We start from the raw sequence: 14,514 nt of genomic DNA, 5'->3' as shown, positions 1-14,514 counted from the left end.
CGACGTATGGGAGGTCTTAGGTTCGAGGCTCGGCAAATGAAGCAATATTTTTTTTTTTTTTTTTCTAAATCTGATCAGAAGACTTCGAGTATTTTTTATTCAGTTAATTGGTATAAATGTAGTTATTTTATTTCTAATACTTTTCCGCGTCATTTTCATCATCACAGTATCAGCTTATTTATTTGCTCTTATTTTTCTTCCTATCATTTTTTTCCATGTGGAATCTGCATGTGTTCCCTACAATCTTTTACCGAGAGCCAAGCAGGACTGCTCATCGGTTGGTAGCGCGGCATTCCGTGCAGCCAGTGTGAGGATAGTGTAACCAAAGACAGTCAGAAATTACAGTTTGCTTTTACCGCTGAAATTGAAATTTTTCTGTCTTGAGTTTTCTCGTAGGGCTTAGCCTCGAAGGCCGTCAACAAAGCGATCGTGATTTTAGTTTTGCCGCAGATTGTTGATTGCCGTTTTCTCGGATACATTCACATCGCGAGGTTGTGGCTAGGTTAGGACGTTAGTTTAAATTGACAGTTACAAAACCGTCGTCTGCCGCATTTCAGTCAGTGGTCGCGTAACATTAGCTGTCGACAGAGCGTCTCCCTCTTCCGTCGTAGTTCGCGCGGCCGCTTCCAACATTGCTCCGCGTTAAACGTTAACAGCATTTGTGAAGTGACCCGCCGTGTTTGTGTGACGCCTATAACCGAGCGAGTGCCGGCAAGCGCATGCGGCAACACTGTAGCGGCAAGTGACACACGTCAAATGGTTCAAATGGCTCTGAGCACTATGGGACTTAACAGCTGTGGTCATCAGTCCCCTAGAACTTAGAACTACTTAAACCTAACTAACCTAAGGACATCACACACACCCATGCCCGAGGCAGGATTCGAACCTGCGACCGTAGCAGTCGTGCGACACACGTCAACTATCAAGTAATTTTAATCGGATTAGAGTATCCCGTGCATTGTTCCTGGTTGCAGCTGCTCATCAAAAGGAAAACCAGGTTTCCTAATCAGACGAGGCGGCATTTTTGTTATGTCTACTTAATGTGTTACTTCTGTTGTCTTAGCATCTTGTTACTGTTATGAGCATCGTGGATGGTTTCCTTTTTTATTTATTTATACCTTGTGTGTTCCTCCTGTGCTCTATGCTACGTGTGCTTTGGTACTGCCACACGTATTAAGTCTTCATCCACTCGTTCGTGTCTACAAGTTCAGTAGTATTGGTCCAATTTGCTTTCACTAAAAGAGCTCTCGATGTTTACGGATGGCATTTCTGCCTAGATCTCATGAAGTAGAATCAGAATAGATCTCATTATTTAGTACTTGCTGCGTGTTTCTTCCTACTGTTCCACTTCTTATTTAATATATGTTTAAATCAGTATTCGCCATCTTGCTTTGTTTATATCACAATGTCAGCAGATCGTTATAGCTTGTACAGCTGAAAATAGTTTGCTCTTGCCTGTAAATGAGGTGTTCACGTATGTACCATCTTTTTAGTATCAAATCTTGCACTGCTCGCTGTTACTGGCCATATTCCAATTTGTATCAGTTTGTGACGGTCTGAGCTTTTCCCTCAAAACTGAGATACACTTCAATTTAATCATTTCATCACGTAATTTTTTCTGTTGCAGTGTAAGAAACTGTAGGTAGTTCAGATTAATGTTGTAAATTTTTACTTTCTCCTCTATTAAAATTAGATCCTGTGAAGATACTTTATAAGCTAAAATTATCACCTTGTACTGTCCATTTTGTTGTTTGTCTGATACAATTATATTCATGAAATTTTACTTCGCTTTCCTCAGAGTTCTATAGGAACTTATATTTCATTCATAAATTTCCGCTAGAAATATATCTTCACACCAGCGTGTATCTTGCTTTGTCTGTGGTTCTTAATTATTTGCTTTCGTTCCAGCATATTCAAAAATAATTCTTCGCTTATATCCTATATTTTGGACAGTAAATGCTACTGGACTGTTGCTATTTTCCTTGGTGATGCACAGACGCGTCAAACTACCGTCTACAAGTTTAGTTGACGACACTTCTCAACTGAACACTGAACTTTTCAGAAACTATGTCTGCCGCACTCTAAAAAGAGGCGGACTCATCCTGCACAATACTTGCTTTCTTCTCCAACATCATATTTAGGGAATATCCGTCAGCAGTTTCCAGATTTTTTTCCCTTTTCCGTCCGTTTGTTAAGTAGCAAGTGAGTTTCAAACGTTTACCTCATTGTGTGCCGTGTGTAGCGTGGGAAATGCCATCCGTTTACCATTTAAAGACCACAGAGAAAATATTGCAACGAATATTACGGAAGACCAGAATTTTTCAACGATGTACCATATTCATTTCGTGTACTTAACATTCTTTGTTCTTATTTTGTTCATTTAATTATAAGTTTGCACTGCTGTGCGGTTTTGTAGGTATGGTTGCAGGATTCTTTCTTGTACAGGATGAAGAAAAAGTGCCACATTTGACGGTCAGCATTCGAGTCCTCATGTCAGTTCAAAACAAAAGTGTATCTAGCAAAACCTTGTCCCGCCAATGCGATAAAAAAAAGAGACCGCGACAGCAAGAACAGGTAGCATCAACTCTGCCCTATGCCGGAGCTGTCCCATTAGTTCAGTGAGACGAGACAAATAAAGCCAACAGAAAATAATAGTGCATACAGTAACATCGTCCGTATCCAATGAGGTAGAAAAAACACAATATGTAGGCTCCATTTGATTGCACATTACGCTATGCGCAATAACTCCATTTTGTACGTTTGACGTCCTAGTTTATCACTACAGAGCTGGTACGTACTCATACGAGCAACTTTCACTTTGGAGAAGACGTTGACCACCTTGCTCTTGTAAATACTTCAGCACTCACTGGACCCTCCGCAACACATCTGCATCCACCATTGCCGAAGTGGTGCGTGCGCGCGCGAGCTATTAGGTCGTGGGGTACTTTAAACTTGTTCCTTTAAGTAGCCCCACAAATAAAAATCTAGTGGATTAAGGTCCGGGAAACGCGAAGGCCAGAACATTGGACCTCCATCACCAATCCATTTCCCTGGAAAGGCTTCATTTAAATAGTTATGCATATTCATTCCAAAGTGTGGCGGTACACTCAAACCATAGCTGTCGCCAAACTCCATGTGGAATGTTTTCTAATACGTTAGGCAAAGTGTTGCAAATAAATGTACGATACAGCAGCACATTCAACGTGTCCGGCAATAGGCAAGGGACAAAGCCTCTTCTCCCACAGGTATAAGCCGAAGCGTGCCGAAAAGCCACGTTCACGGGTGATATGTGGGTTGTGTTCCGAGCAATAGTGGCTATTGTGGATGTTGAAAATACCTTTACGACTGAAGCTAGATTCGTCACTCCATGTCACGTTTTTTATAAAATGTACTTTATCTTCCACTAGGTGCAAAAGCCATCCACAAAACTGTACTCGTCGAGTGCGGTCTTCTGGCTGCTGCTGTCGAGTTTACGTGCAACGACACGGATGCATTTCTTTATCGTGCAACACTTCAGCAGCCAGTCAATGAGATATGTGGAACTGCCTTGTACTTCGCCGAGGTGACTGGTGAACGGTTTCAGGAATCGCCTCCTCTGTTTGTCGAGTACGCCTAATCCTTGGACGACCTCTGTCCGTTGCTTGTGGACGAAGATTACCGGTTTCCCGAAGGCTTTGCTTCAGGCGACGAGAAACATTTCTACTGTAATGACACCTTTGAGGGTACCGTGCAGCACACCACGAGTAGGAGCAGCTTGGTTATCGGATGCACTCGGCACCAAAAGCATATCGACGTAGTTATCGTTTGTGTACTCCATCGGGAAGCCGCGCTACGAGAACTTCGCAGGACTAGCTATGGTTGTGTACTGTGCGGTTAGTGGACACTTGCATGCATTTCAATGGATGCCACTGTCACGTGATAGGCTATTGTCATGTGACGTAACCATGTCCTGCTTATAAACGACAAAAACTATGGAATGGACGGTTAAAAAATTTAAAGGAAAAAGAAACCTGAGGAGGATTCGAACTGTAGCTGTGTGGTGGATGTCCAGCAGTCTACTCTTTGAGCTACGACGGCTAGTGTGGTAGTGTGCGTTGATACATGTTCTTGACATTCCGATGAGCTACAAGATCTGAGAGTATTGCTTGGTCCTCGTTTTCATACATAAGGTTTCAAAATGCGCGCGATCTGAGTCTGCTACATAAACTTTTGTCTTCAATCTGGATCAGAAATCGCATGCTGACCTCAAAGAGTGGCATTTTTTATTCACCCTGTATATGTAACGCCATGCAACGTTTATGTAGCCCTAACCCCCTCTTTCAAGCGATATATGTCATTTGAACTCTAGCACGTCACGCTTACAGGTTTCAGATGTTATATATTTGGTGTTAGTAGTTTATTGTAGACAAGTGTGTTTGTGTTATAATTCTGTTCCTTTTAACGCTGTGTTTTATTTGATTAACGTACGGTACTAACTATTTAAGTTTTGGCTGTTGACGCTTGCCTCTGCGTATGCACAATTCCTTTTCCTCCGTAAACTACCGTGTCCTGTTCCTGTGCACACATTTCTTTTGAGTTTAGTAGAATAAATGTTCTTTGGACCCCTGTGATGGTCTAGTAGTTTGAACATCCAGCGCACTGTGCCAGCAGGCTTTTCCAGCCACTGCGGATATGCGCAAGACCCCAGAGGTCATTTGTTTTCTTTTCCAGGATGTAACCTTCCTCTGCAACATATACACAGTTTGATATGTCCGTAATTCTGCAACGGAACTCACGATATTTAACCCTAGCAATACCAACGGATTTTCCATAACGCCTATTGGCAAGTAGGGGTAGTTTATGCCCACCCTAAAGAAACTGAAAAAAGCGGAATAATTGCTTATTTGTTGACTTCATCAACAACGTACTTTTGCAAGACATGCAGATGTGTAAGTAGAATACAGAACCCGAAAATATCTTCTAGCACATTCGTAGCAATATTTACACATTTTCCATAACATTTACTACCAGTGGGGGTACTTGAAGCCCACTGTAACATAAAAAAAATTTAAAAATTAAGAAATGAAAATTTCGCTAATTATTGTTATCTTTTACTCGCAACAAACTGTTTAAATAGATATTAATGTGTAAGTAAGGTCCTGAACCTGAAAATATTGAATATGACATTCATTGGGAAAATGACATCTACTCGAAAGACTTAAATATTTTGTATAAGTTTAACTGAAAAATTGAAAACATTTACGGAATTGTTTAGAAGATGTCATTAAAAACAATAAATATTTTTTACAAAATTTTATGAGCTAAAGTAACTGGTTAGATTTATTTTCTAAAGTTGGGCAGAAAAATAACCCCCAGCCACCCGTTGATATTGCGAGGGTTAAAACAACGTGGAACACATTTTTTGTGGATACAGACACTCACCTATTTTTCATTCTTGTTCCATGAGCGCGCATAGCTTTCTAACATGAGAGACGTGCACCAGAGAGGCATTCGTTCAGCGTGTACTTGAGGGGTGTCGGGAACGCTGCAAACCCGCTGTTAAGCGTGTTCTGCTTCCACCAACTGCTCCCTAAATAGCTCTTCTGCTTGTGCTCTTCTCCATAGCTGTAGCCTCATACTGTGACTTCTTCTGTTCAGAAAGTGTCACTTTATTTTGTGAAATAACGGTAACAGTATCGGAAGACCAGAAAAATGATAGTTGTAGAAGAAGAGAGAAACATTAACGAAAAATGGAACACAAGTTTGGCAACTCGGCACAAACAAATCGAAAATGTTTTTCGTACTTTCCGGCATTCTTTCTCCGTCGTAAGGAAGTGCATTTTATAGGAGAACGATTAGAGAAGATCCTTTTGTGTACATGCTGCTTGAACAGACACATTGAGAGCGAGAGAGAGAGAGGGAGGGAGGGAGAGAGAGAGAGAGAGAGAGAGAGAGAGAGAGAATTGTTTTGGGCGGGGGGATTGAGAAGGCGGGAAGCGGTGCAGAGGGTGGGATAGGAAAAAGAAGACTGGAGCGGAGTGGAAGAAGGAGAAGAAGAGTTAAGGATGAAATGGAGAAGCCGTCAGGGTATAAGGAAACAGACAGGCGACGTCCATCGAAAACGTTGTTGTATATGAAGTGCGTTTATTGCGTTTGCTAACGCCCCACAAAAAAAAAAAATCCCTCACTGGAGCATCCTAATCATCCCAACTATAACAGCTTCTACAACCATGTTCTCATCTTGGTTTGATGAAGATGTCTAGGAATGGGGACATATCAAAACTGTTATTCTGTGTTATGGGAGTTCTTCATTCGACACTACTCCATCTTTTTGCTGTAGTATCAAACGAGAAAAAATTAAGTGTGCTCTTGGGTCAGAAACAGATTGAAAATGAGACCAGTGATAACAGTAGAAAGTAAGGTGGACTATTCAGAGTTTTGCAGCCTGCGTGATAGTCTTAAAAAACGGTTCCTCACTCAGTTAGTGACCAGAAACAGAAAAAAAACTAATGGTCAGCAGGCAAGATAATGAGGGATTAGATAAGTCTGCCGAAGGGAATAGCCGGCAACGATCGAGTTGAAGAGCAGCTTCCACAGTTTCTGCTAGCCGTATTGTGTGTTCTCGCCGTCTGGCGCCCGTTTAAATTTGTCCGTCGACTGACTTTCCGGTTACTGTGTTCGAGTTTCTGGTCTTCCGTACTGTAGCCTGATGTTTTTCTTCATGTGAGGGGATGTTTAATATCCCGAGTGGGCGGAGGGAGAGTGATACGACACGAATCACGAAAGATTGATTCTGCCCTCCGTCCGACCCAGCTACAGCGCACTAAGTTCGCTCTCTATTTCAGCTGCGAGGGCCAGCCGTACTGCGAACTTTTGATAACGGACACTGTACTGGAAATGGAGCCCTTTTGTCCAGGCACCCTCAAGTACATAGAAGTGCACTATCAATGTAATCCGGGTTAGTGCAGAAAAGAAATTACATTTTTTATTATCTCTGTTCGCCAGATGTAGCCAGCAGCAGAACTGCAGTATTGTTGCTGCTACAAGTATGTTCGGGGATCCTTGCCCGGGTACTCTAAAATACTTAGAGGCCCACTACCAGTGCATGCCAGGTAAGTACTCCACCTCTGCACGTAAAAGCTTGTCGCTCTTTTCCCGCCGTCACTATGGTTTTTATTGCAAACGAAACGTGTCTATGCGTTCACTCCAGTCCCCATCAAACACATCGCAGCGAATCTACGCCGAAGCTGTCTTCTTCATTAAGTTAGTCTGCATCTCTTCAGTCAACTAATGTGTGATCGTTCGCTGCAATTAAGAAACAAGTGCAATTCGGTGTAATTTAAGAACGCTGCCTGATACGTGCATCACATAGTACTTCCTTTTTATTTCAACCCCAACTTTTTTCTCTCTTTTTGTAAAGCCTTCGTGTTGTAACCAGCTTTTCCTCGCTGAACTGTGTGTTCTTTGAAATGGATGATGTGCTTGTCGCACCATGACTGACAGGATGTTTTGAAGGCCAGACGAGCGTTTATTTGCTTTATTTTACAGTGCAGGAGAGTTCACGAGCTATTTATATACGTCAGTCTCGAAGTAATGAATTGCTTTTATCATCGAAACTACATAACGTACGCATTATTCTAGATATGCTCCCGTTTTGGAGTTTACAATCATTTAATTTCCACTGTAATTTAAGGACTGGATGATTCTTGTGTTTTACTTGTACGAGTAATTCCTAGTATATTGTGTCGCTGTTTATCTTTCTTTGCACTTCTCCACCGTACGTAACAGTTGACTCCATGTATGACTTCATGGTTCTGTGAGCATTTGCCCGTGACAAATGCGAAGTACTTCCCGTCCAATCCCCGGTCATTAGCCCTTTTTCTTGTCACCGTATTTTTCACCTCTAGCAATTCTCCGTTCGTGTAAAAAAAAAAAAAAAAAAAATGGCAGGATTTGGCTCGGTTTTCACGCCGTCTCCCATCTTCGGTGAGCCAGAGTGCTTAGAGTGTCATGCTGTTAATGTGTAAGGCGGAGCAATGTTGAAAGCGGCCGCCGCGAAGTACGGAAATGGGAGATACTCTGTCGATATTTGATTTAAGTGACCAGTGACTGAACTGCGGCAGACGATGACTAGGAGAGATGGCGGAACCTCACTGAAAACCATACAACAGGTATAACCCACATTCCTGAAAATGCGCATGTCGACAGCATGCTTACATTCCAATTTTGCTTTTTCTCTTCTACATTGCTGAGGAACGTCGGCTGTTCCGTTCGAAATTCAAGACCATTCGCACCAGCTTGATTTTCCGTGTAGAGCCGAGAGCTTGAACATATATTCATTTTTTTTTCCCCCTTTTCTTCCAGGTTGACCGCTGATGGAAGTAACTTGTAGCCCCCATGCTTGACCACACTGCGGTAGTGAACAGAAAACTTTCGCAATAAATGGGAGTGCGTTATATAAAGACTTGGCAGAGTTACTGCCGTCACGTAAACTTTACTCACACAAGTCATGGCCACGGAAAGAAGCAACAAGTTTTATTGAAGTCATCCGTCCTGGGTTGACCGACCGAAATCGGCCCGTCTCTCTCCATTCGTGAGCTTCTTTTGCGGCGCTTAATGAATAATTCTAGCGAATAATTTTAAGTGGGGGGCGCGTAATCTGTTCGCATTATGCTCAACACCGGAGGCTGGCTTGTTTTGTGGGAGGAGTCGAGATGTGTACGCGCTACATCGTAATTAACGCAGAGCCCTCACTTTTGAAGGCTTCTAGTTCATTACCGCCAAGGTCAGCGTACGTATTAGGCGGCCTCGCTGTGAAAAGGGACGCGGAAAGCGGCCGCCAATCGAAATCTCACATTACTACTGTGTAGGCGTCAGTGCTCTGAGACACACTTCGCAAATGTAGCGAGTGCGTAACTATTTTTTGTTGTTGCCATTATTAGGGATTTAATCTGTGTCACCGTAGAAGCGATAAAGGACAGAGCGTGTGGGACTCGACCAAGCGCTGCTGGAGGCGAGGGAGGGGGATTTTTGGATATTCACGTCTAGAATGGCTACTAACTATGATAAGCAATTGAGTCCTTAAAATGCAAACGTGTAAGATCTTGAGGAGAGCGAAGATTGCTGCAATAACAGAGCGTACGAAGGACACGACAGTTAAAAAGAACTTCACTCCCGTCTTTCTTCTGTGTCAACTTTACGAAGTGATAAAATGATCCTCAAGCGCATTTAAGTGTGTCCGGGTGGAGCCATTATTAGACGGCAAGCAGTCTTTCGCCCCGACAACTGTCCGGAACCGCACGCATCATAAAGAAGACGGCTACAAACAAAAGGAGATCACAGGTGCAGCTTTATTCAACTCTCCCACCCAGTCATAAGCAACTGATGGCAAAACTATACAGTACTATGAAGAAATATAGACTAGCAGAATTCATCGGGTGCTTGATACGAAACAGAGGATTCTTTGTTGTCCTACAAACAAAAAGGAGTCGATCACGGATGCAGAAAAACGTCTGACTCCCGCCCCGTGGCTGTTTAATATACACTAACTGATGACATGTATCCAGAAACTTACACACATTAAAAAAATTTTTCAGCACCTCGGTTCCGAGAGTTCCGGAATCTGTACAGAAAATTGGAATAGAGATCAACATAAACATCATTTCCGCCCTTTTTATTGCTCATGAAAACCACACATTGCATGTTGTACCACCATATAGCGAGACCTTCAGAGGTGGTGGTCCAGATATCTGTACACAGGTACCTCTAGTACCCAGTAGCACGTCCTCTTGCATCGCCGTATACCTGTATTCATCGTCCACAAGTTCATCAATGCACTGTTGGTCCAGATTGTCCCACTCGTCAACGGCGATTCGGTGTAGATCCCTCAGAGTGGTTGGTGGGTCACGTAGTCCATAAACAGCCATTTTCAATCTATCCCAGGCATGTTCGCTAGGGTTCATGTCTGGAGAACATGCTGGCCACTCTAGTCGAGCGATGTCATTATCCTGAAGGAATTCATTCACGAGATGTATACGATGGGGGTGCGAATTGTCGTCCATGAAGACGAATGCCTCGCCAATAAGCTCCCGATATGGTTGCACTATCGGCCGGAGAATGGCATTTGTGTATCGTACAGCCGTTACGGCGCCTTCCATGACGACCATTGGCGTATGTCGGCCACCCATAATGCCACCCCAAACATTAGGGAACCTCCACCTTACTGCACTCGTGTGTCTAAGGCGTTCAGCCTGACCGGGTTGCCTCCAAACACGTCACCGACGATTGTCTGGTTGAAGGCATATGCGACACTCATCGGAGGTAACGTTCTCAAAGCATTCGCCAAACCCAAAAACTCCTGTCGGATTTTCCACAGAGTACAGCGTAATTCGTCACTCCAGATCACCCGTTTCCAGTTATCTCAAGCGCCAGTTAGCATGGACTACATAAATATGTGGATTATGAGAATCTACTGTGTTACTGTTCCTTATTATTTACCTCCTACGAACTGTTATTGTGCTAGGTGGACTGGTGGTAGCACTTTTAACTCACGAGTGAGTTCTGCCGCTGATCTCCTGCAGTTTTTTACAACAGCTCTCCGCAATGCTTGTCGGTCCCTATCCGGCAGTACATAAGGTCTACCTGGTCTTGGTTGGTGTCGCTGTTCCTTCACGTTTCCACTGCACAGTCACATCATCAACAGTTGATTTGGACAGCATTAAAAAGGTTGAAATGTCCGTGATGGATTTGTTACTCAGGTTAATCCAATGCCTAGTCCACGTTGAGCTCTCCTGATCGACCCATTATGCTATTACTCCGTCTCTGCTAACAGCAGAATAGTTAACTACTCCTATTATACTGGCAGGTCCGCCTCTCGTGATATCCGGCCATCCAGATTTAGGTTTTCCGTGATTTTCAGAAATCGTTCCAGGCAAATGCCGGAATGGTTCCTTTGAAAGGGCACGGCCGATTTCCTTCCCCATCCTTGACACAATCCGAGCTTGTGCTCCGTCTCTAATGTCCTCGATGTCGACGAGACGCTAAACCCAGTCTTCCTTCCTTCCTTCTCGAGATATGTAGTGACATTTCGCATTACGTGCTTGTGTCAGGTAGTGTATACACTAATGATCAGTCGATCAAAACGGACACCCGTTTCTTTATCTTTGCAGATGCTACAGCCGTCGCCGTTCAGAACAAAGCCTTCGAACAGATGGGAAAGAGACTAAAGGTAGCGGTCGGGAACTTAGCTGTTTATTGTAATAATGATCATTTAAATCCCAATTAAAAAAACATAAGTTTGTTATTTGTGTTTGCGCAGCTGAGAGGCAAAGAAAGAGGTTAATGTAAGATGGAATGGATATCGCCTTTCACAGTGCACTAACCCGAAATATCTGGGAGTCAAGCTTACCCAGAAGGAACACCGTATGAGAACAAAAATGAAAGTATGCACCCAGAATACGGAAGCTTACAAACAGCAGATGGGGAGCATAACCGACTGTCCTTCCTGCGTCTGCTTTGTCGTCTTGCTTCTCCGCCGCGGAGCACGCGGCCCCCGTCTGGCGAAACCGTACTCGTTCCAAAGAAGTAGATGTAGCCCTGAGTGAGACAGGAACTGTCATTATAGGATGCCTTCCCTTACCCCTGAAAGTCAGATCTATCAGAATAAACGCCGAGAAGAATTGTGGCGGAACTCCTCTCCAGTAGGCCCATGTAATATGTAATAATCCGAAGGAGGAACTCCCGTATACAAATTGGAAAGTCCTGAATCACCTAAGGATCGGCGTATCCGGGTGTTTAGTAAACTGGAAGAAATGGGACTCCAGTAGTACTTTTGAACGCTGTGAATGTGGCAAACTGCAACTCCACACCACTTGCTAATCTACAGGAAGTTGGATGAACCCTGCACCTTAGACGAATTGGTTACAGGAGACGACAAGGCTTTTCAGGCTGGTCTCATCTGACTTGAAAACCTGTAAATTTTGGTTGAAACTATTTTGACTACCACATGACGTATTATAGTATTATTTAATGTTCTTAATGTGTTGGCTCGGTTATGATAACTAGTTAGTTTTAATACTGTATATTGTTCTTATTGTCTCTAATTTGTGGATTCTTCATTTCCTTCTTGGTAGAAGAAACTGCAAGAAAGTGAGAATTTAAGGAGATGGGACCCGGATAAACTGAAAGAACCAGAAGTTCTACAGAGTTTCAGGGAGAGCATAAGGGAACAATTGACAGGAATGGGGGAAAGAAATACAGTAGAAGAAGAATGGGTAGCTTTGAGGAATGAAATAGTGAAGGCAGCAGAGGATCAAGTAGGTAAAACGACGAGGGCTAGTACAAATCCTTGGGTAACAGAAGAGATACTGAAATTAATTGATGAAAGGAGAAAATACAAAAATGCAGTAAGTGAAGCAGGCAAAAAGGAATACAAACGTCTCCAAAATGAGATCGACAGGAAGTGCAAAATGGCTAAGCAAGGATGGCTAGAGGACAAATGTAAGGATGTAGAGGCTTATCTCACTAGGGATAAGATAGATACTGCCTACAGGAAAATTAGAGAGACCTTTGGAGAAAAGAGAACCACTTGCATGAATATCAAGAGCTTTGATGGAAACCCAGTTCTAAGCAAAGAAGGGAAAGCAGAAAGATAGAAGGAGTATACAGAGGGTCTATACATGGGCGATATAGTTGAGGACAATATTATGGAAATGGAAGAGGATGTAGATGAAGATGAAATGGGAGATATGATACTGTGTGAAGAGTTTGACAGAGCACTGAAAGACCTAAGTCGAAAGATTACGGAAAGGCAAACCTACGTTTCTGGCATTTGTAGACTTAGAGAAATATTTTGTCAATATTGACTGGAATACTCTCTTTCAAATTCTGAAGGTGGCAGGGGTAAAATACAGGGAGCGAAAGGCTATTTACAATTTGTACAGAAAGCAGATGGCAGTTATAAGAGTCGAGGGACATGAAAGGGAAGCAGTGGTTGGGAAGGGAGTAAGACAGGGTTGTAGCCTCTCCCCGATGTTGTTCAATCTGTATATTGAGCAAGCAGTAAAGGAAACAAAAGAAAAATTCGGAGTAGGTATTAAAATCCAAGGAGAAGAAATAAAAACTTTGAAGTTCGCCAATGACATTGTAATTCTGTCAGAAACAGCAAAGGACTTGGAAGAGCAGTTGAACGGAATGGACAGTGTCTTGAAAGGAGGGTATAAGATGATCATCAACAAAAGCAAAACGAGGATAATGGAACGTAGTCGAATTAAGTCGGGTGATGCTGAGGGTATTAGATTAGGAAATGAGACACTTAAAGAAGTAAAGGAATTTTGCTATTTGGGGAGCAAAATAACTGATGATGGTCGAAGTAGAGAGGATATAAAATGTAGAATGGCAATGGCGAGGAAAGCGTTTCTGAAGAAGAGAAATTTGTTAACATCGAGTATTGATGTAAGTGTTAGGAAGTCGTTTCTGAAAGTATTTGTATGGAGTGTAGCCAAGTATGGAAGTGAAACGTAGACGATAAATAGTTTAGACAAAAAGAGAATAGAAGCTTTCGAAATGTGGTGCTACAGAAGATTGCTGAAGATTAGATGGGTAGATCACATAACTAATGAGGAGGTATTGAATAGAATTGGGGAGAAGAGAAGTTTGTGGCACAACTTGACTAGGAGAAGGGATCGGTTGGTAGGACATGTTCTGAGGCATCAAGGGATCACCAATTTAGTACTGGAGGGCAGCGTGGAGGGTAAAAATCGTAGAGGGAAGACCAAGAGATGAATACACTAAGCAGATTCAGAAGGATGTAGGCTGCAGTAGGTACTGTGAAATGAAGAAGCTTGCACAGGATAGAGTAGCATGGAGAGCTGCATCAAACCAGTCTCAGGACTGAAGACCACAACAACAACATAGAAAAGTTCCATATTTAATATTGGATAACAAGTACACTGTTTTTATTCTACTGATATTTTGTTTGTTTCAAATTAGTTTTCTGCTTAATGGACCATTTTCAGGAAGCAATTGACTAGCTGCTGGAACGGACATTTGTTCTTCGGTAACCCTACATTGTAAGCAAAGATCCAGTGCACTTACAGAGAGTGTTGTGCATCGAACTTGTTTCTTAGCGTTGAAATTACATTTTACCCAGTAGACAATATTTATTGCGCTTAATAATGTCTGTTAGGTGAAGCGTAATGTCAGCATTAAGAAACAAGTTTGATGTACGAAACTATGCAAGTGGATTGTATCTTTGTTTATAATGTTTGATTACCTAAGAACAAGCGTTCTTTCCAGACGCTAGTCAGTTGTTTCCTGAAGATGGACCAGTAAGCCGAAAACTAGTTGGAAATGAACAAAAATCAATAGAACAAAAAGCGTGTACTTCTTATTCAACCTTACAAAAATTAGTGTCCGTATCGTACGATGTCTTGGACAAGAAAGAATAAATAAATAAAAAATCTCGAAGTACTCAGTTTACGATCCTCGGTCGTCTACAATAGTGATTCTAAAGATTCGGACACCCTGTGGAGCTGC

At 42.6% G+C, this 14,514-nt stretch overlaps 1 protein-coding gene across 1 annotated transcript in view; it reads left to right on the top strand.

Moving 5' to 3' along the window:
* LOC124722165 (latrophilin Cirl) overlaps nucleotides 1-14,514 on the top strand; it is a 799,917-nt gene that overhangs the window by 686,822 nt on the left and 98,581 nt on the right. The window contains exon 6 of the mRNA XM_047247367.1: nucleotides 6,985-7,091. Within this exon, the coding sequence (XP_047103323.1) occupies nucleotides 6,985-7,091 (107 nt within the window). The remainder of the gene's footprint in view (nucleotides 1-6,984; nucleotides 7,092-14,514) is intronic.

This window comes from Schistocerca piceifrons, chromosome X, assembly GCF_021461385.2.
Source record: "Schistocerca piceifrons isolate TAMUIC-IGC-003096 chromosome X, iqSchPice1.1, whole genome shotgun sequence".
In the NCBI taxonomy this organism is placed as follows: domain Eukaryota; kingdom Metazoa; phylum Arthropoda; class Insecta; order Orthoptera; family Acrididae; genus Schistocerca; species Schistocerca piceifrons.
The sequence above is the reverse complement of the archived record's forward strand: the minus strand, read 5'-3'. Positions and strand labels throughout refer to the sequence as shown.